The sequence below is a fragment of the Zootoca vivipara genome, chromosome 7, assembly GCF_963506605.1.
Source record: "Zootoca vivipara chromosome 7, rZooViv1.1, whole genome shotgun sequence".
NCBI classification, from domain to species: Eukaryota; Metazoa; Chordata; class Lepidosauria; order Squamata; family Lacertidae; genus Zootoca; species Zootoca vivipara.
Window position 1 is genome coordinate 92,746,121 of NC_083282.1, and position 26,838 is coordinate 92,772,958.

At 49.1% G+C, this 26,838-nt stretch overlaps 2 protein-coding genes across 2 annotated transcripts; both read left to right on the forward strand.

Moving 5' to 3' along the window:
* The first annotated feature begins 897 nt into the window (after positions 1-897).
* On the forward strand, positions 898-10,043 carry LOC118089541 (purine nucleoside phosphorylase). Its single transcript, XM_035124312.2, has 6 exons — positions 898-998; positions 3,887-4,050; positions 5,274-5,377; positions 6,013-6,188; positions 7,365-7,555; positions 8,815-10,043. Exons 1-6 carry the CDS (start codon positions 976-978, stop codon positions 9,066-9,068), a joined length of 912 nt encoding a protein of 303 aa, XP_034980203.2. The 5' UTR covers positions 898-975; the 3' UTR covers positions 9,069-10,043.
* A 1,695-nt stretch (positions 10,044-11,738) lies between these two features.
* Positions 11,739-25,995, forward strand: C7H20orf96 (chromosome 7 C20orf96 homolog). The gene is made up of 11 exons (XM_035123271.2): positions 11,739-11,813; positions 15,510-15,593; positions 16,782-16,920; positions 17,149-17,276; positions 18,310-18,468; positions 19,604-19,703; positions 20,562-20,719; positions 20,833-20,934; positions 22,763-22,849; positions 24,215-24,333; positions 25,712-25,995. The coding sequence occupies exons 2-11, from the start codon at positions 15,534-15,536 to the stop codon at positions 25,770-25,772; spliced, it is 1,113 nt and encodes a 370-aa protein (XP_034979162.2). The 5' UTR covers positions 11,739-11,813; positions 15,510-15,533; the 3' UTR covers positions 25,773-25,995.
* The last annotated feature ends 843 nt before the right edge of the window (positions 25,996-26,838 follow it).

The window sequence follows — 26,838 nt, forward strand, 5'->3', positions numbered from 1 at the left end:
CTGTGTCCGCTTCACTGGAGCAGCAGAAAACAACCTTTCTCCCTCCTCTATATGACATCCTTTTATATATTTGAACATGACTATCATATCACCCCTTAACCTTCTATTCTCCAGGCTAAACATACCCAGCTCCCTAAGCCGTTCCTCATAAGGCATCGTTTCCAGGCCTTTGACCATTTTGGTTGCCCTCTTCTGGACACGTTCCAGCTTGTCAGTTTCCTTCTTGAACTGTGGTGCCCAGAACTGGACACAGTACTCCAGGTGAGGTGTGACCAGAGCAGAATACAGTGGTACTATTACTTCCCTTGGTCTAGAATAGATGCTATACTCCTATTGATGCAGCCCAGAATTGCATTGGCTTTTTTAGCTGCTGCATCACACTGTTGACTCATGCTAAGTTTGTGGTCTACCAAGACTCCTAGATCCTTTTCACATGTACTGCTCTTAAGCCAGGTGTCACCCATCCTGTATTTCTAACAGGATTCTAACCCCATAGTCGCCTTTGACTGGACTTAACCGTCCAGGGGTCTTTTAACTTTTTTTACCTTGCTGGTGCCCCCAACATAGCATTGGTGGGAAAGGGGTGCAACACAATGGATTCTTCTGCAGGATACAAGAGAGGGCAGCTAATTCCCCCATCATGGGTTTATCATAGGACCTCCAGTCTGCCTTGGGCCCACGGGACGTCCTGGCTGCATCCCAAAAAGAGGAGATAAGGGCCTGGGTGGCTTCTGTGAAGGAAAGCCCAAAGGCAAAAAGGTCCACGCCTTCCCTTCCAGCTTTCGCTCTGCAGCTGTGCAGCCAATGGCCGGTAACCCCCCAAGGGGAAACAAAGCCCTCTCTGTGCATATAAAAAGCTGGCTTGCTGGGCTTTAGAAGCAGTGGGGGAAGGTTGTGGTGAGGTGTTCTCAGGAAAAGCTCTCCAGCCCAGATCTCCACCCTCTCTTTAGAGTCTGCGTTCATCTGCAGTCCAGGATGCAACCAACGGAAAACTTCAGGTAAGCACAAATGGGGAATTTCGTCTCCTCTCTAGACTCTTTCACACTTATTGGGATTTTTAGAGCTACTTATGCATGCAACCCCCAGGTGTCCACAGGGTACTGACCTCTTGAAAATGAGATCACATTCGCTGCTAAAACTTACTTTTCCCACTTATCGTATCTCACCATATTTTCTCTGGAAATACAGATCCAGATTAAATGGGGAAATAATATGTGACAGCATCTTGGTGGGGTGGCATCGTGTGGGTGCTGCAATAGAAAATCATGTATTGCATGCCTGAGAGACGGATCCGTTTTAGCATTTAAATCACCAGGAGACATGGTGTTTAAAGTGCATCTCCAGAAGCCCTCTCACTGTGCGAGCAACAACCCTTTATTATATCCTTTTATAAGGTCTTGTATGAAAACTGCAAAAGGAAAAAAGAAAAATTGAAAATAAGAATGATGATTTATTTGGTGTTTTTTTTAATGACTTCTGGCCAACATACAGTTTTGCACATGGGCACCTAAATACCACAAGCAGAATTACAGCTGGTGGAAGATAGACATAAAGTTCCTATTATCCACCTAGTGGACAATCTCTGTAGTTTCTAAACTTTAAACGCAACATGTGAAGGTGTCCACATTTGTAATTTCCAATTGGATCTTGTCCCTTGGTGGCTGCCAAATTCTGCACCCTACAAAAACCCACATTATTTTATTAATTTTCCAAAATCAACACAAAATAAAAACAAGAACAATACATATTCAAAACAAAATTTAAAAAACAACAATATTTTTCTTCCAGTAGCACCTTAGAGACCAACTAAGTTTGACATTGGTATGAGCTTTCGTGTGCATGCACACTTCAGTGTAACACTGTGACCAGCGGTTTTCTTTTCTTTTCTTAAAGTTACTAGTAACACCCCTAAAACTACATCAAACTTACACATTGGGAGGGTCGACTCTGGGGGCAGTAACCTGAGCATCAGGGCTTGCCCCCACCCTTCCCTTGACCTCCACCATACACCCATCAAGTGATACAAAAGAGATACTTACATTTCCCTTTTTCCCAGCCAAGTTAATCACACCCTTTTGTCTTCATCTGGGTTGGTTATTGTTTCTGGAATGGCTACCTGTCTGGCACCCAGGTGTCAGGATGCCAGAGATTATCACGCAGGCAGTGGGATGGCTGCCCTTGCTCATGTCCCAAGCTCCCAAGCTTTCCTTCCTGAACAGAACAACGTTAGAATGGCGTGAATCCGACACTGGGGTGATTTTATATGAATTTCTGAAGTTTTCCCAGTGAGCCAGTACATAGAGACATTTAACAGTGAATTGTGACATTTGGTAATGTGCAGCAGAGGCCCTTTGAATAGATGGGGGAAACTGTGATGAAGTGTTTTGTGCGTACATTTGCAGAAGTGATTGTGTTGATTTTGGTGGTGGTGGGGTGTATGATGTCTGCTAGAGGAGCAACCCCCCCCCCCCACAAACCCCTTTACATAAATTCCTGTAAAACATCCATGCCATACATTTAAACAGCCATGGATTCCTTGCAAAGAATCCCAGAAACCGGAGTTTACTAAGGGTCCTGAGACCTGTAGTTTGCTAAAGGTGCTGCAGGAGATGCCCCTTGGTCAAAATTCTCAGCACTCTTAACAAACTACAATTCCCAGAATTCTTTGTGGGGAAACCATGCCTGTTAAAGTGGTAAAGGTAAAGGTAAAGGGACCCCTGACCATTAGGTCCAGTCGTGACCGACTCTAGGGTTGCGGCGCTTCTCTTGCGTTATTGGCCGAGGGAGCCGGCGTATAGCTTCCAGGTCATGTGGCCAGCATGACAAAGCCACTTCTGGCAAACCAGAGCAGCACACGGAAACACCGTTTACCTTCCCGCTGTAGCGGTTCCTATTTATCTACTTGCATTTTGACGTGCTTTCGAACTGCTAGGTTGGCAGGTTAAAGTGGTACAAGAGTCTTTTAAGTTTGCGGTGTGTTGCTGTGACCACCGCAAAAATAAAAAGGCTGTACGCTGGTGTTCTTTCATTTCTGGTTCACACATTCAGTTCACCTTCCGATACTGCAGCCACCAAGGGTTGAATATGCATGTGTGAATCGGCGAATACAGAGCTGCTACTCTCAGATAAAGAGTTCCCAGCACATGTTCGTAGGACTAAAGGGTAGTGTTAGGAACAGAGGAACCTGCCTTATAGAGCCATGCCTCTTTTCTTCTTCATTATTGCTTGCACACCAAAGAAGGGGAGCCCGGTGCACTGCAGATATTGCTGGACTGCAATAATATTGCTCCCCATCCTCCTGGCTGTGCCCTCAGCAGTGGCTGCCCAGAATTTCAGAAAAGGGTCTCTCCTTCCCAGCCCTAACCAAAGATGCTGAGGGCTGAACCTGGGGCATTGAGAGGCAGTGTGGTGCATTGGTTATAGTGCCCGATTAAGACCTGGTCCAAATCCCCCCTCGGCCACGACCTACCTCACAGGGTTGCTGTGAGGAATCAATGAGGCGGGGGAGGGCCAGGCATGCCACCTTGAGCACCTTGAAGAAAAAGTTGGGATATAAATGCAACAAATAGTCATAATTCTGCACGCAAGAATCATGGGAGCATAGGATTGCGGAGTTGGAAGGGACCACGAGGGTCATCTAGTCCAACCCCCTGCAATGCAGGGATCTTCTGCCCAGTGTGGGGCTTGAGCCCACAATCCTGACATTAAGAGTTGCATGCTCTACCAATTGGCTTTGGCCCTTTCCTCACCTGTTGGAAACGGATTCCACAGCTGACCATCCCTACCTCTGGGGTTGGGCTAGATGACCCTCAGGGTCCCTTCTAACCCTGCAATTCTATGATTCTGATTCAACCTTGCTGCGTTCTTTTTGAATCTCTCTTTGCAGCTTTGAGCTCTGCAGAGAGACGGCAGACTGGCTCCTGACTCGTACCAGGCAGCGTCCCAGAATTGCCATCATCTGTGGCTCTGGACTGGGACCCCTCGCTGACAGCTTGAAGAACCCGGAGTCTTTCAAGTACATGGACATCCCCAACTTCCCACACAGCACAGGTATGGAGGACTATCCTTGCTGCGTGTCACTGCTCTACAATTCATCCCAGGGTCTTTTCACACCTTCCTGGGCCCTCAGGTTCGTTGGCCAGCCAGAACTGATTGTGCATGAAAAACGGCAACAAAAGAGATCAGCTCCATGTTTTGGGGCTGGGTTGGCTGTCAGCTTGGCTTGAGGGCATTTTCACCCAGGGTGCTAAAATCCCGCTTTGCATTTCTCAAGCCTCGCATGTGAATGGGAAACTCATCATAGCAAGGATCTACCTCTGAGCTAAAAAATAGCGATATCTGGCTACCCCCTCGTGGCGAAATGGACACACCTGCACTTTTATGATGATGCATGGCAGAGCGCATGTGAATTTTCCTACCTGGTAGTGCAAAAGCCGTGTAGGTAACTGGAGGGTGTGTGTTTTTAGGGAGAGAGGGGAGAGAGACAGCATTATGTTAGGAACCTAGGATCATATTGTGCATTGATGAATTCACCCGGGTCCAAGAGCTTTCGTTGCCATTCCACAGCTGTGCCTTGTCAAAACCTGATCTAACCCACTGGATTGAAGGTCGGTTAAGCAAATCTTTCTTAGGATTTTCCACACATCTAATAAGATTCAATTCAGTGGGTAAGTTTGTATTTTTGCAAAGCAAAGGCACGGAACAATACGAAACTCTCTCAGACCCGGAGGAATTAATTGGTGCACAAAACAATTGAAATTTGGGTCGAGCAAAATTGTGGGCAAGCCCTTGCACTCCAAGGTGTTAGCATTCCCAGCCCATCCGGGAGACGCCGGGAATTCAACCTGGCATTTTCTGCTCTTCCACTGAACCCTTCACACTATGTTTTCGATGGGCTTTGAATAAATGTGCAATTAATTGTCGTTGTTTTGAATTCTGTTGCGTTATTGTCTTCCTGAGTGGTTCAGGCAAACCACTATTCTGAGCAATGCTGAATGAAGGGCAGGGGGCCTTGGGGATGAGTTTATGGAACCAAGGGGACGCTGGCCCAACAAAGTTTGGGAACCACTGGTTTAATAAACAATGGTTTAGTTGCATGCAGTGTGTGTGGTCTCTCTCTTTTTCTTCTCAAGGATCTCTAGCCATCGTCGAGATGTGAATCTCTGTTTTGCTCCTGGTGGCCCGAGGAAGGACAACGATGGGGCGGAGGGGCCTCCATGGACATTTGGGGCATGTTAACATTCTCGTTCTGCTCTCTTTCTCTCTCTCTGCAGTGTCAGGCCATGACGGACTGCTCCTCTTTGGGGAGCTGCAGGGCAAGCCGTGCGTCTGCATGAAAGGGCGCTTCCACATGTACGAGGGCTACCCGCTTTGGAAGGTAGGACAAAGGGCTGCGCTGCCCAAAGTGTTACTCAAGTGATGGGCGTCAACTTGGATGGCTTTAAGAAGAGGAAGAGAGGGCTATGGACAGCTGCCAGCCAAAATGGCTATGCTCCGTCCCCACAGTTGGCGGTTAGAAGTGCTTCTGAATACCACGAGTGTGACCAATTGCAGTCATTAACTCCTATCAGCCAATCACCCATTCCCACCACCCTTCTGTGTGTAGCCCCTCCCCACCGTCTGACTATATATAAGGGTCTGGTTACTTCTGTTTCAGTGTATCTGAAGAAGTGTGCATGCACACGAAAGCTCAGACCTATAACAAACTTAGTTGGTCTCTAAGGTGCTACTGGAAGGAATTTTTTTTATTTTTTGTTTTAACTCTGCACTGTGTGATGAAGTATATTGTCTCATCCCGAATCTTCCAGATTTAACGAAGCTGCCGCCGTGCTCAGGTTTTTGCTTGCCGGCTTCCTATTCGGATGCTTGCCTTGTCACCGTGGGAGCAGGAGGCCAGACTAAATGGGCCGCAGGCCTGATCCAGCCGCCAGGATCTTCTCACCCTCGTATGGAGAGAAGGGACACCTCTCCGCAGCTGATGTAAATGTCCCTCCACTCTGCTCTCTCTGCCAGGTCACGTTCCCGATCCGCGTTCTCAAACTCTTGGGCGTCGAGACGCTGCTGGTGACCAACGCGGCAGGGGCGTTGGCGGATTCGTACAGCGTCGGGGACCTCATGATTATTCGGGACCACATCAACTTGCTGGGCTTGGCCGGGCTAAACCCCTTGCTGGGGCCCAATGAGGAGAGGTGAGTGCCAGGCAGGCGCCAGGCCAGGAGTCCACCCCCTCCATGCAGAAGAGCTCTTTGCATTAGCATGGGGTTAGGGATAGTCTTTTTCTGGCACTCAGGACTACCCAAATCACATTTCCTCTTCCCAAGCCACACCTCTCACCAGCTCTGCTTCACATTCCCCAAATGTTCAGATACAGGGACAAAGTCTTTCGCTCTATAAGTCCATTATAGTGGCACCCGCCCTGTGGAACACCCTCCCATCAGATGTCAAAGAGAAAAACAACTACCCTGTTTAGGGAGGCTTTTAATGTTCAATAGATTATTGTATCTTATTTTTCTGTTGGAAGCGGCCCAGAGTGGCTGGGGAAACCCAGCCAGATAGGCAGGGTATAAATAATAAATTATTATTATTATTATTATTATTATTATTATTATTATTATTATTAATCCTGTTTCTTCCAGTAGCATAGCCTCTGTGGTTTTTTAAATATTATTATTAACACAAATCACTTTCAACATTGTCTTCAAGTCTTTATATGTCATTTCCCAGGCCTTCTTGATAACTTTCCATTGCCACCACATATAATAGCATTTCATACCCTCCCTGAAAAGGATGTATAATATAATAATAATAATAATAATAATAATAATAATAATAATAATAATTTATTTATACCCCGCCCATCTGGTCGGGTTCCCCCAGCCACTCTGGGCGGCTTCCAACAAAACATTAAAATACAAAAATCCATCAAACATTAAAAGCTTCCCTAAACAGGGCTGCCTTAAGATGCCTTCTAAAGGTCTGGTAATTATTGTTCTCTTTGACATCTGGTGGGAGGGCATTCCACAGGGTGGGTGCCACTACCGAGAAGGCCCTCTGCCTGGTTCCCTGTAACTTGGTTTCTCGCAATGAGGGAACCGCCAAAAGGCCCTCGAAGCTGGACCTCAGTGTCCGGGCAGAACGTTGGGGGTGGAGACGCTCCTTCAGGTATACCGGACCGAGGCCATTTAGGGCTTTAAAGGTCAGCACCAACACTTTGAACGGTGCTTGGAAATGTACATATCTGGTCCATCTGCCTACCTCCTGGCTGGCTGGCACAAGTGGCTGCCTGTCTGCTTGGCCCTGGCATCTGGCACCAAGCCACCATGCCAGTTTCCCTCCCTGCTCAGAGCACCCCATTATTTCTCCAGGTTTGGACCTCGCTTCCCTGCTCTTTCGGATGCGTACGACAGCCAGATCCGCACTCTGGCCATGGACACAGCCCGGCGCCTTGGCTACAGCTCTTTCGTCAAAGAGGGGGTGTACTGCATGGTCGGGGGCCCCAATTTTGAATCTATCGCAGAGGCCCGACTCCTTCATGTGCTGGGGGCGGACGCTGTGGGTAAGAGCTGGAAGGAAGCTGCGTCTCTTCGCGTCCGGTAACCCTTGGCCTTGTATGCACCTGCTAGATTGCTTTCTTCTCTATGGCCAGCCTTTGCCAACATGGTACCCTCCAGATGTTTTGGACTACAACCCTCATCAGCCCCAGCCAGAGCTGTAGGCCAAAACCTCTGGAGAGCACCAGGTTGGCAAAGCCTGCCTAGGGCTTTAAGCATCTTGTTTACAGCACTGATTTGGTTGCAAAGTTTTATTATTTTGCGGTTGCCATGGAGGGGGAACTCTTTAGCAAGTGCTTGCACTCATTGTTTAATTCTACAGGTTACCCCCCCACCTACGTGAATCCCACTTGCATGGAACTGCATTTACACGGGTCACTACAAAATAGATAAATAGATTGGCCTTCCCTCGCTTGGGGCCTGGAACAACGTAACCCCTGCATAACAGGGAGGCAGGAATGCCTGTACAGTGGTGCCTCGCTTAACGAATGCCCCGCTTAACGAAATTTCCGCTTAACGGAAGTTTTTTTCTAGCGGAGGTTGCCTCGCTAGACGAATGCGTTTTACGAAATATTTGTCTAGCGAATCGCGGTTTCCCATAGGAATGCATTGAAATTCAATTAATGTGTTCCTATGGGCAAAAAAAATCCAAAAAATATAACAATGCATTCCTATGGGATTCGCTAGACGAATTTCGTTATAAGAATAGACCTGTGGAACAAATTAAATTCGTCTAGCGAGGCACCACTGTATTTGCAAAAAATAACTTCTAGAGAGTACCTGATCTCAGAGAAATGCACCACAGGAAAAATGCATCTGGGTTGTTAGGGGGCAAAGACAGGGCAAACTAGAGATTCCAAGGACTGCTAGAAAATAAGATAGAAGTGCACTGAATGGGGAAAGAAACCAGAAGCTCTATAGGATCTCAGGGATTTTTATTGCCTGGTGTCCAAACAACTCACTTAACAATCAATCACAGCTCTGACTTCACTCATTGGCTAAAATCACTGATAGGCAGGAACATCCAGGCTGGCTCATTTCACAGGAATCGCTTAGACATGTTCCTAGCTTCTATCTTTCTTTGTAAGAGAAATAAATATTTCCTTTTAAAAAATATGAAAGTTCCGAGTCTGAAGCCTTTGCCGAGGGGGCCAATGGCACCAGGCTGACAACTCCTGAGCTAAACAACTCTTGTTATGCAAAGGTGTAACTTATTGTGAAGTCCTGCACCAAGCTTACGAGACTGCGCCCCGCTTCCTTTTAGGGATGAGCACTGCAGCGGAAGTCGTTGTGGCCAGACACTGTGGCTTGCGGGTCTTTGGCATCTCGCTGATCACCAACAAGGTGACAAAGGACTACAGCGCGAAAGAGAACGTTGACCATCACGGGGTGCTTGAAGTGAGCCGGAGGAGAGCTTCCACGCTCCAGGCGCTCATCACAGCCCTGGTGGGCAGGCTGGACTCTTGCAGCAGCAGCAGCGGCCAGAAGGACGGCGAGACCTATCAGAATGGAGTCTAAAAACGCCAGGCATCGGCTGTGGAGCCAGGAGTGTGCTGGCAGCAAGGGGAGAGCCGCCCGCTCCACATCGGACTCCAAACAAAATCTGGACTGAGAATCCAAAACTTTGACCATGCCTGTCTCAATCAAATCACCAGCCTCTGCCAAGCTAGCAACCTCCAAATGTTTTGGACGGCAACTCCCAGGTCTGGCAGTCCAAAACTTCTGGTGGGCACCAGGTTGGCAAAGGCAGCTTGACACCAACCCTGCAGGTTCTTAATTCTTCATTGTAAGCAGGCCTGTCCCTTGTTAGCCCCACAAAGCACACTGAGCCTGGGAGGGCCAGTGGTGGTACGTTGATGAGAGTGTTGGACTAGGACCTGGGACAGACCCATATTCAAATCCCCACTTGGTCATGAAGCTCACCGGGTGACCTTGGGCCAGTCACTGCCCTTCAGCCTAACCTACCTCGCAGGGTTGTTGTTGCTGTGAGGGTAAAATGGGGAGCAACAGCAAAGATGTACACCATCTTGAGCTCCCTGGAGAAAAGGTGGGATATAAAAGTAATAAGCAAACTTTCCATATGAGCTGCTCTGTGCTATCCTGGAGGAAAAAATAAATATTGTAAAAATGCACATGGGATTTAAAAGATAACACAACACGCCACCCTGATCTCTGAGTGGTCCAAGGTTCTAGAGGTTCCAGGCATGGCATTTTACAGACTGCAACCTTCCCTGGCCCCCCCAGGTCAGTCACAGGCAACTCTGAAACTCTAATTCAAACTCTCCTGTCTTCCAAGTGAACTCTGAGTTGAGGAAGGGCCTCTTCCTTTTTGCATTGGGCACAGTTTCCTCTCTTTGGCTTTCCTAATGGCTTATTACCTTCCCTTTGTCTTTCTTAATGGCTCGTCTCCCAGGCGATTACCAGGCTGGGCTGGCTATTCCAGGCATCCCCAAACTGCGGCCCTCCAGATGTTTTGACCTACAACTCCCATGATCCCTAGCTAACAGGACCAGTGGTTGGGGAATTGTAGTCCAAAACATCTGGAGGGCTGAAGTTTGGGGATGCCTGGGCTATTCCAGAATCTGTGCTGGATCCAGGAATTAGAAGCGGGGTCCAAGCATTCACCCTAACCCTGCAAACCTGGGAACTGCCATTCTAGGTGGCATTACAGCTGGGGGAATCCCTTTATTCCCAGCATCTTATTTTAAAAAATGCAAAAGAAACTAGCCTCTAGTTGTGGGAGGGCAGGTGGAGGTGGCAACTATGGGAATTAAGCCAAGTTCAGTATAGTGGGCCAATTGAGCCTTGAAAAAAACCAGGAGCCTTGGGGGCATATTATTTATTAAGTTTCAGTATCACCCTTACCCGAGGATCACAGGGTGTTTTACAATATAAAAACACACAAATACATAACATAGTAACAAACGAGCAATTATCTCCTGAAACAAACACACACACAGAGAGAGAGAATTTAGAACGCCAGTTTAATTTGCCAATGCAGTGCACTACGTGGGATATGGGCAAGGGCCCAAGCAGCTCATTGGGGGAGCCCCTGCCTGGCATGCAGAAGGTCCCAGGTTTAATCGTCAGCATCTTCAGTTGGGTCCGACTTGAACCCTGCAATCTTCATCAGAGGCTTTCCTTCATGTGCCTCCGCCACAAGAGGTCTAGAGGGCAGTAATATGAACAGGCCTTTTCTGCAGTGGCTCCCCATTTGTGGGACGCTCTCTCCAGGGAGACTTGCCTGGCGCTTTCATTACATATCTTCTCCCAGGCATTCAACTTATTAATGTCCTATGGTTTTTTAAATGTGGTTTTTTTTGGGGGGGGGGTGATCGGTTTGATTTTGTTTTGTGTAGTGTTTTGTGTTCTCATTTTTTATTTTTATATTGTGAATTTCCCTGTGATCTTTGGATGAAGGATGGTATACAAATTTAATAAAAAGCAATAATCATGCTGTGCAGGAAAGGCTCCTGTATCACAACTGCAATAAATTAACACTGAGGGAAAAACCCACCTATTTCAGCATCTCGCACACTCTGCATGGAGCTCCAGGTGCGATGGACAAGGGAGCCTGTTAATCTGGACGGCTGCTGCCAGTCTGTGCAGGTAAAACAGAGCTAAATTGAGCAGCAGCCTGACTCTGCATACAGCAGCTTCCTACCTAACGGGGTGGGGAAATGTGGGGCTGAAACTCAAGAAGACAAGGCGTTTCCTTCGGTGCAATTTGCTTTGCAAAGGAGAGCGCGGGGAAATAGACAAACCAACCATAAAATAAGGCGCTTTTGCAGCGTCGACAAACTGCCGCACCATCCCGAGAGGCGCACGTGTGTGAAAGGGCGGTCGCGCATGCGCGGAATGCTGGAGGGCGGAGGCGTGGCCACTGCCGGGGCGGGGCCTGCCTTACCTCCAGGGATCGTCCTTAAAGTACCCAATCCCAAGAGGCGGAGAATTCTTCGGGCAGGGCGAAAGGGGGAAGCCGAAATCTCAGATACATCGTTAAATGTTTCCAAATGGTTGCTGGCAGGGAGGAGGAGGAGATCCTTTCCACTCCGGTGGCTCTTTAGGCTGCGCAACGCTTCCGAGAGCATAGGGTACTTTGCGGACGGTTCCCCCGCTAGGCTCACTCACCCACCCCGGCTCGGCTTCCGTACTTCCCTCGGTCGCCATGGAGACGGGCGGCCGCGCCGGAGGGCGGGGGCCTTCCCCGGTTGCTAGGAGACGCAGGAGACTCGGGAAAAGCGCGACGGGGAGCGGCAGCAGGTAAAGGCCGCGTGGAGCCTCCCTGGCCAGGGGCAGTCTATCCCTGAAGGGGGGCGGCGCTGGCGGGACACATGACTGGAGCCCGGCAGGTCAACAACGGGTCCGCCTCTCTCCCGAGAAGGACCATTCAATATTGTTGTTGTTATTATCATCATCACCATTATTTATTAAAATAATTTTTATTACTTTCCCCTTTGAACATATATAATCACATCATTATTATCCATTAATTTCGTTGCTCCCGCAAGGGGACATCTTTACTTCTTTCGCTCTTTAGAGCCTGCCGACTTCCTTCCCTCCCGCCTCTTGGCTTTCAAAACTAACCTTTACCCTATATCACAGCATTTCATATATTTTCCGGTTCTAATAAAACTAATCACAAAATACCTCAAAGTTGAAATAAGTGTAGAAAGGTAAAACGAAAAAAAAACCTCATTACAAGTCTTCAAATCACCCTGCTAGTGTTGTTAATGGCTTACAATGATATTTCAAATATCCTATAAATTTACTCCAGTCTTTTTGGAATACTTGACCGTGCCGGTTTCGGATTTTCCCCATCAGCTTCGCCAGTTCTGCAAAGTCCATCATTTTCACCCTGCCCCTCTTCTTTCTTTGGTACTTCTTGTTGTCATCATCATCATCATCATCATTATTATTATTACTAGTGGTTTTCAGCCCGTTCAATAACGGGCGCTAGAATCCTGGGGTTCGGAGAAGCGCTTGCGCAGCGCTTCTCCGAACCCTGGGACCCGTCCTTCCTGTCGGCGGCAGGGGGACAGGAACGGAGGAGGAGAAAGCGCTGCTTTCTCCTTCTCCGTTCCTCTCCCGCAGCCGCCGACAGGAAGCAGACATCCCAGGGTTCGGAGAAGCGCTTGCGCAAGCGCTTCTCCGAACCCTGGGACCCGTCCTTGCTGTCGGCGGCAGGGGGACAGGAACGGAGGAGGAGAAAGCGGCGCTTTCTCCTCCTTCCTTCCTCTCCCCCAGCCGCCGACAGGAAGGACGCACGCACTCTCCCCCCCCCGCCTCCTCCAACCGCCGCTCCTCACAGCCAGGGAGGGTTGTGAGGAGGCCTTCGCCGGCCTCCACCCCGGCGGGAGCGGCGGTTGGAGGAGGCAGAGTGGGGGGAGAGTGCGCGCGCGCAGTCTCTGCTGTCCAATCCCTGGGGCACATGCGCAGTGACCCAGGGACACACGGGACATCTGGACGCAGGGACAACATGGACATTATTATATAGGACTAGTGGAATTCAGCCCGTTTAGAAACGGGCGCTAGAACGCTGCTCTCGTGCAGCGCCGGCATGGGACGGAGCTTCGGAGGTCTCCAAAGCCCCGTCTCATGCGGGAGGTGCCCGGCGAGGGGGGGGGGGCGGGAGATCTTCTCCGAAACTCCGTCCCATGCCGGCGCTGCGTGCCAAGGCGGCGGGGGGGAGGAGCGCTTCTCACACACACACCCGCCTCGCCGCGGACCTGTCCTTGCTGTCGGCGGCAGAGGGACAGGAACAAAGGAGGAGAAAGCAGCCCTTTCTCCTCCTTCCTTCCTCTCCCTCCGCCGCCGACAGCCCTTTCTGTTGGTGGTGAGGGGAGAGGAACGAACGGAGAGAAAGCAGCCCTTTCTCTCCGTTCGTTCCCCTCCCACCACCGACGACAGAAAGCACAGATCCCGGGGTTGCCGGCTCTGTCGGGTGGGGGGAGGGAGAAGCAATCCGATCCTCTGCTTCTCCCTTCCTCCACCTGACAGAGCCAAATGCCGGCTCTGTTGGGCAGGGGAAGGGAGAAGCCGAAGACCGATCAGATCTTCTGCTTCTCCCTCCCCCCCACCCGACAGAGCCGGCAACCCCGCAGCGGGGGCTTCTCACCGTTTGCCTTCCCCCCAGGGGGAGGCAAACAGCGAAAAACCCCGCCACGCCATACTTCGGGTCCGGGACTGGCTTGGCGGCGGCGGGAAGAAGGGGAGGAATTCCTCCCCTTCTTCCCGCCGCTGCCAAGCCAGTCCCCGAGCCGAAGTGCGGCGCGGCGGGTGCTTTTCGCCGTTTGCCTCCCCCTTCACTCCGGGAAGTCAAACAGCGAAAAGCCCCCGCCGCGCCGCACTTCGGCTTGGGGACTGGCTTGGCGGCGGCGGGAAAAAGAGGAGGAATTCCTCTTCTTCCCGCCGCCGCCAAGCCAAAGCCGGCTTCCCTCGGCACCCGCTGCCGCTTCGGCCGAGGAAGCGCCGTCCCATGCCGGAGGTGCGCGGCAAGGCTGCCGGGGGGAGCGCTTCTTTCCCCCGCCGCCTCGCCGCGCACCTCCAGCAAGAGACTGGGCTTCGGAGCGGCGGTTGGCGGAGCGGCGGTTGGCCGTTGTCCCTCCGTCCAATCCCTGTATCCCTGGGGCACATGCGCAGTGACCCAGGGACACACGGGACAGCTTGGACGCAGGGACATCTTGGACATTATTATATAGGATTAGCTTTCCTGTTTTATCATATCGCCAATGCATAGTATGTTACAGTCAAACACATGGCAGTAAGAAGAGAGAGAGAGAAAAGATAACATAAGTACCAGGCAGATTTCTGTAAATAATAATAGTAACATAGCTTGTTTCTCCAATTTAATTGACTCTTATGAGCCTCACTTTTAACTCCCCCTCTTTCTCTGGTTTCCTATCTGTCATCTTTTTGACTGAGTTTTCTTATCCTACTAAATTATTTCCATTACCTTGCATTGCCCCAAATTCGTTCCCCCCCCTTCAGTCTGTTACACTTATTCTCTGTATATAATGTCCAGCCCTCTTTTAAATTCTCACCGTCTTCATTTCTTTTTTTAAAAATATTTTTTATTAAAACAAATTTACCAAAACAATTCAACAATCAATATATCCAATCACATCTTCCCCCCCCTTTATCCCCTCCAACCCCTCCCTCTCTCACCCTCCATGGACATTTCCCCAGCTCCCCTCTCTGGTTTGTTTATACATATTGTTCTCTGCATGTTATAAATTTGTACCATTACCTTATCTGTCATCTATCATCTATTTTGCTATAAAGTTGTGGATGTTTATTCAAAACCTGTCAAGGAGTCCAAATCTTTCTGTTGTCTTTTTAAATAATTTGTAAAAAGTTCCCATTCTTCCTTAAAGTCATGGTTCTCCTTCTCCCGTAGTTTGTATGTTAACTTAGCCAATTCCGCATAACTCATCAGTCTTTCTTGCCATTGTTCTTTCGTTGGGATTTCGTCAGTCTTCCATCTTTGTGCCATCTTGCCGCTGTTGTAGCATACATAAATAAGTTCTTTGTTTTCCTTGGCAGGTTTTTTTCCTAAAATCCCTAACAAAAATGCTTCTGTAAGTCATCTCCCAAAACATTTTAACTTCTCTACATTCCCACCACATATGATACAAAGTACCTTCTTTTTCCTTACATTTCCAACATATTTTTGACCCAGTTTTGTACAGCTGTGAAAGCCTTTGGGAGGTGACAGAGGAGGAAGAGAAGGAAAGAGGGACAGAGGCAAGTATTTCCTGTGGCACCCCTGACCGTCTTTCAAGGCACCCCAGGGTGCCACGGCACACTGGTTGAAAACCACTGCTTTACTTGATGAGCGAGAAGTGTTCCATTTTAAGAAGACCAAGTACTGTATGTTTCAAAGGAATTGGGCAGGTGTGAAGTTGAACAGGCCTCTCTTTGTGTTCCCATTTATCAAGTGTTTCTCACCCTCTGCAGCGCTCCTACTCACGGGCTCAAAAGATGGCTTTCCAGAGTCCAACGATCTTCCCTACGAGCCTCATCAGCTCCATAAGAAAAACTGTGAGTCCCAGAAAGTGGGGAGGGGCCAATTTTACAAAACAGTACGGCAACTATATTGTAAGTCGCTGTGAATTTGCATTGTGTAAACAAAGCGACTAATTAGCCCAATAAATAATGATAAAACAACTAAATTCAGTTTGCCCACACTTCTTTCTTCCCCGAATGTATTTACGTATACAGTACATATAAAAGCATACAGTTATATCATAGAATACTCTATTAAATGTGTTTGTGGGAGAGCGATTATTGGTTTGTTTTATTACGTATTTTGTTTTTGTTTTATTATGTCTTTTGAATTCTCATTTTGTCTTCTGTTATCAACCACCCTGGGATCTTCGGATGAAAGGCGGTATACAAATTTAATAAGTACATAAATAAAATAGATATCAAAGCATTTTGCAAGAATATCTGTACACAATAAAAAAAATTAGAATTGGAAACTGCAGAAAGATGATTTCTTTATTGCCTGCATAAGATTGGTGGCATAGAAACATTCAAGGTGCTGATATGAACCTATAAGGTCCTATGCAGCTCAGGCCCCAGTTGTTTGAGAGATCACCTTATCCCCTATATAACCAGTAGGTCACTGCATGTGTTGGTCTCCCTGAGTAGAGTTTGAGCTCTCTCCCAGTTGAATGACTACCGGCTGTTTGTGAAAAGTAGTGGAGCCTTTGTGGGCAGGGCCGTCTTAAGCGCCCCTGGCGCCGTGGTGCACCGGATCCCTCCGGCGCCCTCCCACCCCGTTTCCCAGCGCAGTGGGCGGGTGGGCGCAGCGCGGCTGCCACAGGCGCTGCTGCACGGCGGGCGGGCACGCACAGCGTGGTTGCCGTGGGCGCAGCTGCGCAGCGGACCGGCCGGCCAGCGGGCGGGCGCAGCTCGTGGCGCCCTCCTGGCGGGCCGGCGCCGTAGTGCCCTGCGCCACCCAGCCTGGCCATAGGGCCGGCCCTGTTTATGGGTCCCCTGCCATTAATGGGGAATAGGCTGAGGGGCGGAACACTAGATTACACTCTTCAGACAGGCAAGGAACCGTTTGCTTCACAAACAGAAAGGCACTCTGCACATGCCCAGGGATACGTTTGCTTTTAGGGCCTTGTTTGTTTGTTTGTTTTTTGTCTTAAAGGGTGTTCTTCTGCTGAATATTGTCTGCTTCCTCCATATGAGCCTGTGCCTTTCTTGTGTTGCCTTTAGGATTACAGCAAATGGCAAAGAAGCAATGTGGCACAGAAGTCCGCACTGAAATTAAACATGCCTCCAATTTCGGCACCAAAGGACTTGAAGAAGGATGGGGGTGTCAGTTCTCCAGAAAAGCCGAAAGAGAAGAAAATAGGTTGGGAAAGGTTTTGCTTGTGTGCCTGGACTCCGGCACCCGAGAGGAGGAGGAGGAGGAGGAGGAGGAGGAGGAGGAGGAGGAGGAGGAGGAGATGGTTGCTACCCCCAAACTCTTCTGGGCTGGATAAACTTTTAGCACATTCTCCCGTTCTCTGCCATGTTGTCCCCAGCAGCTGTAAACTGGGTGCTTTACCCAAAATGAATTATTGCCACTTTTCTGTTTCAGAATGGGCAACGACTGCAAAAGCGGTTGTGAGAATGATGCCCCCTCTGAGGCAGAAGTCCACTTGGAATCTAAATATGACAAAGGAAATGATCCGGGCCAAGAGAATGGAGAATATCAAAATCATTCAGGTACATAAGGCGATATCCTGCGTTAAAACTGTGGCATCGGGTGCTGTTGATACAGATGTAGGGATGGTCCAGAAACATAGAATTTTTGAGTTAGAAGGGACCCCTGAGGGTCATCTGCTGCAACTCCCTGCAACGCAGGAAGCACAACTAAGAAACCCATAGCAGATGGACATCAAGCCTCTGCTTAGAAATCTCCAGTGAAAAAGAGTCCGCCACCTTCGAGGGAGACCGTTCCACTGTCGAACAGCTCTAACCCTCAGAAAGTTCTTTGTAATCTTTAGTTGGAATCTCCTTCCTTATAATTTCAATCCATTGCTTCAGGGCCTACCCCCCCAGAGCAGCAGAAAACAAGCTTGTTCCATCTTCCATGTGACAGCCCATCAGATATTTGAAGATGGCTATCCTATTTCCTCTCAGCCTCCTCTTTTCCAGGCTAAACATACCCAACTCCCTCAACTGTTCCTCATCAGGCTTGGTTTCCAGACCCTTGACCATCTTGGTTGCCCTCCTCTGCACACCTTCCAGCTTGTCAATATCCTTCTGAAACTGCGGTGCCCAGAGCTGGACACAGGACTCCATGTAGTCTGGTAAAAGCTTTGGGGTGTTGCCCAGATTTCTGCTTTTTTGACCAGAAACTCCCAATTTGGCGATGGGAACCAGTTGTGCAATTTCCATAACAGTGCAAAAGGGCGTGGGAGGAGAAGTAGCCGCGGGGCTGCAGCGTTCTAGGACTGTTGGCATCCTCTGGTTTTGGGTGGCGTTACCCGTTGCTTGGTTCCAGCTCCTGCCAACCTAGCACTTCGAAAGCATGTCAAAGTGCAAGTAGATAAATAGGTACCGCTACAGCGGGAAGGTAAACGGCATTTCCGTGTGCTGCTCTGGTTCGTCAGAAGCGGCTTAGTCATGCTGGCCACAAGACCTGGAAGCTGTATGCCGGCTCCCTCGGCCAATAATGCCCAGGGGTCCCTTTACCTTTACCTTTTAAGAAGAGGTGAGCTGCTTGGTAACCCCTTCCTTCCCAAAAATTTCCCAGCGGTTTATCAAGCACAAGACACACAGCTTGGAAGAAATAAAACGCCATTCCAACTTTCTCCTGGAGAAAAACCGGGCGCTGATGGAGGAGATCAAGGAGATGGATGCCGACACTGTCATCCAGGCCAGGGGACTTCTCCAGCAGTACGACATGTTTCGGGTAAGGCTGGCATAGTCAGGAAGCTGCCTCAGTCAGCTGAATCGCTCTGTGTCAGGGCCATGTGGCTGTACCAGGCGATAATTGGCATGGAAGGGAAGCTCCTGAATCCCAGCCCCTTGCTTGAACCAAGCGGCTTCTCTATGCTTCTAGAAACGTAGGAAGCTGCCTGATAATGAGTCAGAGTATTGGTCATAGAATCATAGTATAGTAAATTTAGAGAGGACACCCAAGGGCCATCTAGTCCAGCCCGCTGCAATGGTCCATCTAGCACAGAATTGTCTTGACTAGCGGTGACTTCCCAGGGTTTCAGGTAGGAATCTTTCCCAGACAAGGAGTTAAATATGAAACTTTTTGCAAGTGAAGCATGTTCTCTGCCACTGACTTAACAGCTCTTCCCATATATCCAGGAGCGGTTGAAGTTCATACAATTAGATTATAAATGGCCCGCCCGCAGTTTATTAGCCAGCCTGCTGTGATGTCATGGAACATTCACAAGCATTCTGAGGCAGTGAAACCTATCGCTATGGAAAGCAATCTTAGTGCAATCTTATGCACCACGGTTGCGACCGAAATCGTTGGATAAGCAGTTCAACCATTTTTCTTGCAATCCTTACCACGCTTACTAGGCAGTAATCCCCACTGAGCACAGTGAGGGTTAATCCCGAATGCTGTGCATGTTTTAAATATTTTGTGTTATTCGCTCTGAAGTATTATAAAATCCAATTTACATTGTGCACCATAGATATTGGCATTATGATATTGGCAGTTTTATTTTCAGTCCCTTTCCCAACAACCCCAACATAGATTTTGACTTTTCTCCCAGCTGCTGCAAACTGGGGTTGTCATTTTTATCAAGCTTTCCACTATGACTCCCAGGTGCTTTCCCTGGCCAGTCACCACTAGTTCAGACTCCAGGAGTGCCTATGGGAAGTTAGGATATTTTTGTCCCAACCTGCATTGCTTGACACTTGCTCACATGGCTATTCTAATCCCCAGCCACCCAGTTTGGAGGGATCCTTTTGGATTCCTTCCCAATGGACTTTTCTGTACAAACCAGGAGCCGCAAGCGGTTCATGAACTAGTTTTGGTTCTTGGTAGTCCCAAGAACTGCTGCCTTTTGCTCTTGTCTCTGCAGACAGTCATCCGAACTCTTCGGGACTCAAGTCAGAACCAGGTTGGTGTAGCAAAAGCGGATCTTGCGGCAGCAGAGAAAATGGTGGAGAAGAATTTGGGAAGTAAGCAACACGCGATCTCAGACACCCTGCCTGCTCTCAGCTGGGTGGGACAGAGAAGGAACCCTAAGCCAGTAAACTCAAGAAGATCTTTGGATTTAGTTGTAGTGGAAAGTTAGCTTGCCCGACACATTCAGATTGTGTTCCCCTGTCTGTTGCCTCCCATTACAAAAGGGGTGGAACATACAGGTACGAGAACCTCAGGAAATGCATTGGCAATCCAGACTAGCTTCCATAGAAGTGGAGGGACCAAGGGGATTTGTTGTTTGCATGCGTCTACCTCAAGAGACAATGGAGTGCGCCTCTGGGGGTGAAGTCAAACATCTGTGTTAGCAGCACTGACGTGAGCTGCTGGAACACAAGCCTGGGCAGTGTCTATGGAGGTCCTGGGCCGCCTAGACCGCAAACCCCTCCCTCTTGTCCTCGCTGATGGGGTCCAAAGGAAAGCAGAGAAAGAAATTTGTCAGAAAACAGAAAAATACAAATCATAGTAACAAATACAAACAATACCCCTCTACACACACAGTTTCAAATACCATAGATTGTTTTAATTAGCCACAGGCCTGGGAGAAGAGGAATGTTTTATTCTCTTGTTACCGTAATTCTGCTGTCTTAAATGTGCATTTTATATTTGACCTCATTTAGAATATTTTAGTTAATTATGTTGCTTTGACTGTATACTTTATATTTGACTTTCTGCAGTAATGCTTTCTTCTGGATTGCTTTCTTTGACGTTTTAATGTGGTGTAAACCGTTTTGAGATTTTTTTCTTAAAAATATAAAGCAGTATGGAAATAATAAATAAATAGATGCTTGCCCTTATCTTCTTCCTCTTGCCTTGCCGTCTTCCTCCCACCCCAGAACTGGATCAGGAGATGAAACGCATGCAGGCCAAAGTGCACGTCCTCCAGGAGGAGCTGAACATCCTGAAAACCTACATGGACAAGGAGTACCCGGTGAAAGCCGTCCAGATAGCTTCTCTGATGCGCAGCGTCCGAAACCTGAACGAAGAGCAACAGGTGAGCCGGGGGGAGCCCTTGCTGGCCTCTGCCTTGTCTTCTTGGGCACGGGGCTGGCAGCAAAGAGCCCTTGGGTACCGGTTTAATCCATTCTCCTGCTTTGCCATCCCCAGGACGAGCTGGAGGAAATGGAGGATATGTTCAAAAAGTACCTGGAAAGTATGGCAACGAAGGCGCGAGCGGAGCGGGAGCGCTATTTGCAGCACGTTACAGAGGTATGTGGGGCAGGGCTGGTTGTCTTGCAGGGGCTCAATTAGTGCCAGCACCTTCTGTCAAGAGTTTGGGTGTAACCTTCAACGCCTCCCTTTCCATGGAGGCGCAGGTTGCATCCACAGCAAAGGTGGCATTTTTCCATCTCCGCCGTATTAAGCAGTTGGTCCCTTACCTCTCTCGCCCTGATCTGGCCACAGTGATCCATGCGATGGTCACCTCCAGGCTTGATTATTGTAACTTGCTCTACGTGGGGCTGCCCTTAAAACTGACCCAGAAACCCCAGCGGGTGTAGAATGCCGCGGCGAGGCTCCTTACGGGGTCCCGGCCGTGGGATCACATTCATCCAGTGCTTTACCAGCTGCACTGGCTCCCGGTGGAGTACAGGATCAGGTTTAAGGTGCTGGTTTTGACCTTTAAAGCCCTATGCGGCTTGGGACCCTCGTACCTATGGGACCGCCTCTCCTGGTATGCCCCGCGGAGGACCTTAAGGTCCACAAACAACAATACTTTGGAGATCCCGAGCCATAAGGTGGCTAGATTGGCCTCTACTAGAGCCAGGGCCTTTTCAGTATTGGCCCCAACTTGGTGGAATGCTCTTTCCCAGGAGACCAGGGCCCTGCGGGATTTGTCATCTTTCCGCAGGGCCTGCAAGACAGAGCTGTTCCGCCTGTCCTTTGGATTGGACTTAGCCTGACCCCTGTGCTTTCCTTCCTCATGGCCTGGATTCATGGACTACTTGACATAAGGCTGCATTTTAAATTTTAATACTGTACTGTATTTTAATCTGTATTTTAATTAATTGTTTTTATGTTTTATTGTGGTTTTGTTAGTGTGAGCCGCCCTGAGCCCGGTTTTTGACTGGGGAGGGCGGGGTATAAATAAAAATTTATTATTATTATTATTATTATTATTGCCCAGTGGATGGGTCTGGGTGGGGTTTTCTACTCTCCATGCCATGTGTCCAGGCTTCCTCCCTTAGCCGGAGAGATCTTCTCCTGGGCTACAAGCTTGTTACCATGGCAGGAAAAAGCAAAGTTGCAGGTTTTCCTTGAGGGCATTTTTGTAAATTATTTCCCTACATTGGGGAGTTTCCAGTACAGGGCCCACAGGGGCCAAGACAGGTTGGCGGAGCCAACAGGTGTGGCAGCAGCAAGCGAGAGGGAAGAGGACTCCCTGCAACCCAGTTAGACCATTGGCCCATCTTGCTCCTTGTGGTCTTCCTCTGACAGGCAGTTATCTTGAGGTTTTCAGACAGGGCACAACCCTACTTTGAGATTGACCTGGGACCTTTCACACGCAGAGCACATGCTCCGCCTTTGAGCGAAGGCTCTCAAACCCTCCCTTCCCCAGTGTCGCTGCTGCAAACAAACCCACAAACCTTAGCAGATGCTTCTAAGTAAAAAGCAGAACGTCGGGGGATCTGACCACAGTTTTCACAGGCCGTTTCTGTTTGGGCCGCCACCAGGCCCAGAGAGTACTGGCCTAGATCCACCGATGACCCGATGCAAGATAAGGCAACTGCGTACATATATGTATATGTAGTTAAAAATGTCTGGGAAATGCTCTTCTGTCTACTGGAGCAGAAAGTGCAGCAGGAATAGTCGTCGTCTCATCCCCCCCCCCCCATCTTTGACAGGGAGATTCATGCCCTCTGAAAAATGTTAGCTTGAGTGTCAATTGAGCCACAGCCTGCGGCTTGGCAAAGCAATCTGTCGAACTGTCCCCTGGGAACTCACACCTTCCGGGGGGTTCCAGGTACCCTGTTGTTGCCTTCCAGGATCCTTTGTCCATCTTTGCTTCTAAATTGCATTTCCCCCTTTCTCTGTGCAGAAGAAACTGATGGAATACCAGGATGGCCTTCACCAGATGGATAAGAACAATTTGGTGCTGAGAATCCAAATAGCCAAACAAAAGGAGGCAAGAGGCTTGGGGACGGCAGCAAATGGCTCAGTGGGGAATTCTGCAAATGTCTGGGCAGGGGTGTCAGGGCTGGAGGCAGACACAGGTCAGCACGAAGAAGCAGAGCCAGTTGCCAGCGAAGTTAACTTTTTATTCAAGGAAATGAACATAAAACTCAGCAACCTTTCCCAGAGCAGGACTGACGGCCCCTGCTTTCCACCCTTTCTAAGGCTCCTCCTCTCCCAGATGTTTCCCCAGCAGCCCCACACTGCATCTGCGCAACTTTGGCCTCTGTCTTGCCCGTCTCATTATCCTGTGTACTCTTGCAGACAGGGTTGGGAGGGGAGAGCTTGTCTCAGCAGGGGAGGGAAACATCCCTGGATTCTTCAGCAATCTCTTGATCTCCGCCCCCCCCCCCCCCCCGCTTCAGCCTCAGAGTCTGAACTGCTCTCCGTTACCTGCTCTCCCTGCTCACAAAACCCTGTTGCTCCTTCAGCATCCAACCCTTCTCCCAATCTTCTCCCTCTCACCTCTCCTCAGTGTCCCACCAGCAATCTCTGGGCTCTGAGCCTTCCTCCTTGGGGGGGGGGTGTCTCCCTTGAGTGTTCCCCAGCTGGTTCCTCCCACCACTCCTTGTCATAGAATTGTGGAGTCGGAAGACACCCCCAAGGGCCATCTCCTCCAACCCCCTGCAATGCAAGAATCGCCGCTAAAGAATCTGTCACAGATGACCGTCCAACTAGTGAAGGGAGATTCCAGCATCTTCCAAGGTGGACTGAGTCCTGAGAAAGGGCTTGGCGTTCCTGGCCGTTACTCCACCCAGACTGGTCGTTACTTCCAACAACCCTGGGGAACGATCTCACAACTGGAGCTGGAATGAGAGGAGGCTGGGCCTTGGCATGGAGGCGCCTTGGGAGGGAGTTCTATCTTTCACAATGAACGTGAATCCCCCCCCCCGGTGGATTGTAGGCTGAGATGCTGAGCCAAGTGTAGATTGAAAGTGGATCTAAAATAATTGGATCATCATATGGAGAGAGCCTTCTACATCTCCGGCTCGACCTGATGGTGGTAGCTAAACTCGGGCAGAGGTTTTCTCTACAACTCTGCGGAAGCAGCAATAGGGCACCCTCAGAGTTACCTGTGAGTAAGTGGTAAACTTCTGATCTGGAAGCCCAACGTGTTTAAAACTCCATGGAGGGGGAAGGCCATTTGGAGCAGGGGAATGGGAAGTGTTTGGGGCCGGGCTGTGAGGGCAGGAGTTGTTATAACAGCAGCAAGAAGTCTTGCGGCACCTCAGTGAGTCGTGGGCTTGTTATGGCATCACCTTTCGTGGGCTAGAACCCATTTCCCCCATCTCCCTGACTTGCTTCTTTCTCCTTTCAGGTAATTGATGGATTGGTGAAAGACGTCACTGCGTTGCACAAGAACCTCATATTGCTCCATCACTCCACTGGGGATCCACGGGAAGTGATCTTTACAGACGTCCTCCTCCGTAGACCCAAGTAGGTCCCTCAGCCTGTGTCCCAAGCAGCAGCATTTTCTGGGGGCACTTTGGGCCATGCTTTCACGCTGAGTGAGCCCTGGTGTGTGTGTGTGTGTGTGTGTGTGTGTGTGAGAGAGAGAGAGAGAGAGAGAGAGAGGGAAAGTAGGTGAGCCTGCAGCTTCATAGTCTTTTGTGGGACCCTGTTTTTAGGCAATGATTGGCTTCCTGCTGCCAATCATAAGGACATAAGCAGATCCTACCGTGTTTCTCTGAAAATAAGACACCGTCTTATATTTATTTTTCCTTTAAAAAAAACCCCACAGTGGTTTATTTTCAGGGGATGTCTTATTTTTTATTACGCGTCCAGTCTTGCCTCTTCCTTGGGACCCTTCAGAACTGCGCCTATCACTAGGTCTTATTTTCGGGGCGTGGCTTATATTGCGCAAATGCTTAGAAATCCTGCTATGGCTTATTTTATGGGTATGTCTCATTTTAGGAGAAACAGGGTAGTCTAGGACTGGGCAATACCTGGTTTCCAGCAACATGATAGATCACCAGCTAAACCTTGCTATATAACAAAAATCACCATGTCTGAAATAAGGTGGAGCTAAGTAGAGACATTGGCTGGCTTCATGGCTTTTCCTGCATCGTGATTTTTGCCGGCACCTGCTATTGTGATTCGCTGCCCCCCTGCATGAGGCAGGGGAGAGCTGAGCCAACAGAGTTGCTGCAGGAATTGAGAGAAGCATCGGCTGGCTTCACGGTTTCCCCCCACATAGTGATTTTTGCATGTGTTGCCAGGTCTGAAATTATGAAACCGATATCACAATATGGACTTCAAACCAGTTTAGGATGGTATATCGATATATCGCCCAGCCCTAACTAGTCGCCTTCAAGAGCCCTCTCCTCCCTCACAGTCTTGTCTGATCCTCTTCTAAATCATAGAATCATAGAGTTGGAAGAGACCACAAGGGCCACCCAGTCCAACCCCCTGCCAAGCAGGAAACCCCATCAAAGCATTCTTGACATATGCCTGTCAAGCCTCCGCTTAAAGACCTCCAAAGAAGGAGACTCCACCACACTCCTTGGCAGCAAATTCCACTGCTGAACAGCTCTTACTGTCAGGAAGTTCTTCCTAATGTTTAGGTGGAATCTTCTTTCTTGAAGTTTGAATCCATTGCTCCGTGTCCGCTTCTCTGGAGCAGCAAAGCCACCCAGGCCATCACTGCCTCCTGGGGGAGTGAGTTCCATAGTTTTTACTGTGCTGCATGAAGACTTCCATGTTGTGAAAGAGACAAAGGGACATGGCAGTTTTGCTGCTCCTCTTCTGCCCCTCTTTTCTGCCTCAGACCTTGGCGCTTCCTCTCCTCTGATTTCCCTTTGCACTTTCCTTCCAGGTGCCCCCCAGATATGGATATCGTTCTCAACATCCCCACGGACGAGGATTTCCCCCTGTAGTTGCTGGAAACAAGCTTGGGATGATGCACCTCGATCACACACCTGTAGGCATCTGGGAGCCAATTTCCCTCCTGCTTTGCTGAGCTACACCCAAAACCAACGGCCTGCCTTACTCCCGGTCCGGCGTCTTTAAACCTTCCTGCTAAGAACTGCTGCAGGGGCTTTCCTTGGCACCCCTGCCTGCAAATGTTCCAGCATTAGATTCTATTAAAGCCAGTCCTATCTGTTCAAAGAGGGTCAGTGTCTCAAATAATTACGACTCCTCCATGGAAGTAGTATTATCCATGCTGCACTGATGGTGCAACATCTGCCTCTTTAGTTTCGGTTATTATATTTCTGTGCCGCTTTTCACTCACACGAATCACAAAGCTCCTCACAAATGATAAATAACGAGAACGTAACGGAACACCCCAGATACAACATAAATCTCATAGAATAAAGGAATCATCAGAAAAGACAGTTGCAAATAATCAGTCAAACTCTTTGACGATCCCTCGTAGCCAAGTAAGATTGTCTTCCATAAACACAGTTTTAACAATGAGTCCGTAAGTGACTGTGGAGGCCAATTCTGGATCGATCCACACGTCCTTCCACAGTGGGGACATTGGTTTCCAGGCAGGAGTTGATCAAGGTGTGGATTTGCCAAGCGTGCCTTCCTCTTAGCATGTTTCTCCCTTGCGTCCTGAGTTTGAGCGTCTTCAAAGCCCATGACACCTTTGGTAAAGGCTGTTCTCCAACTGGAGCGCTCGCAGGCCAGTGTTTCCCAGTTGTCAGTGTTTATACTACATTTTTAAAGATTTGCCTTGAGAGAGTCTTTAAACCTCTATTTCCATTTTTAAGTTTGGAATAGAGTAGATGCTTTGGAAGGCGGTAATCAGGCATCTGAACAACATGACCAGTCCAACGAAGTTGATGTTGAAGAAACATTGCTTCCACACTGGTGATCTTTGCTTCTTCCAGTACACTGGCATTAGTTTGCCTGTCTACCCAAGTGACGTGTAAATAAATTTGGAGACGCCGTTGATGGAGAGGAGGGCAACCAAAATGGTCAAAGGCCTGGAAACGA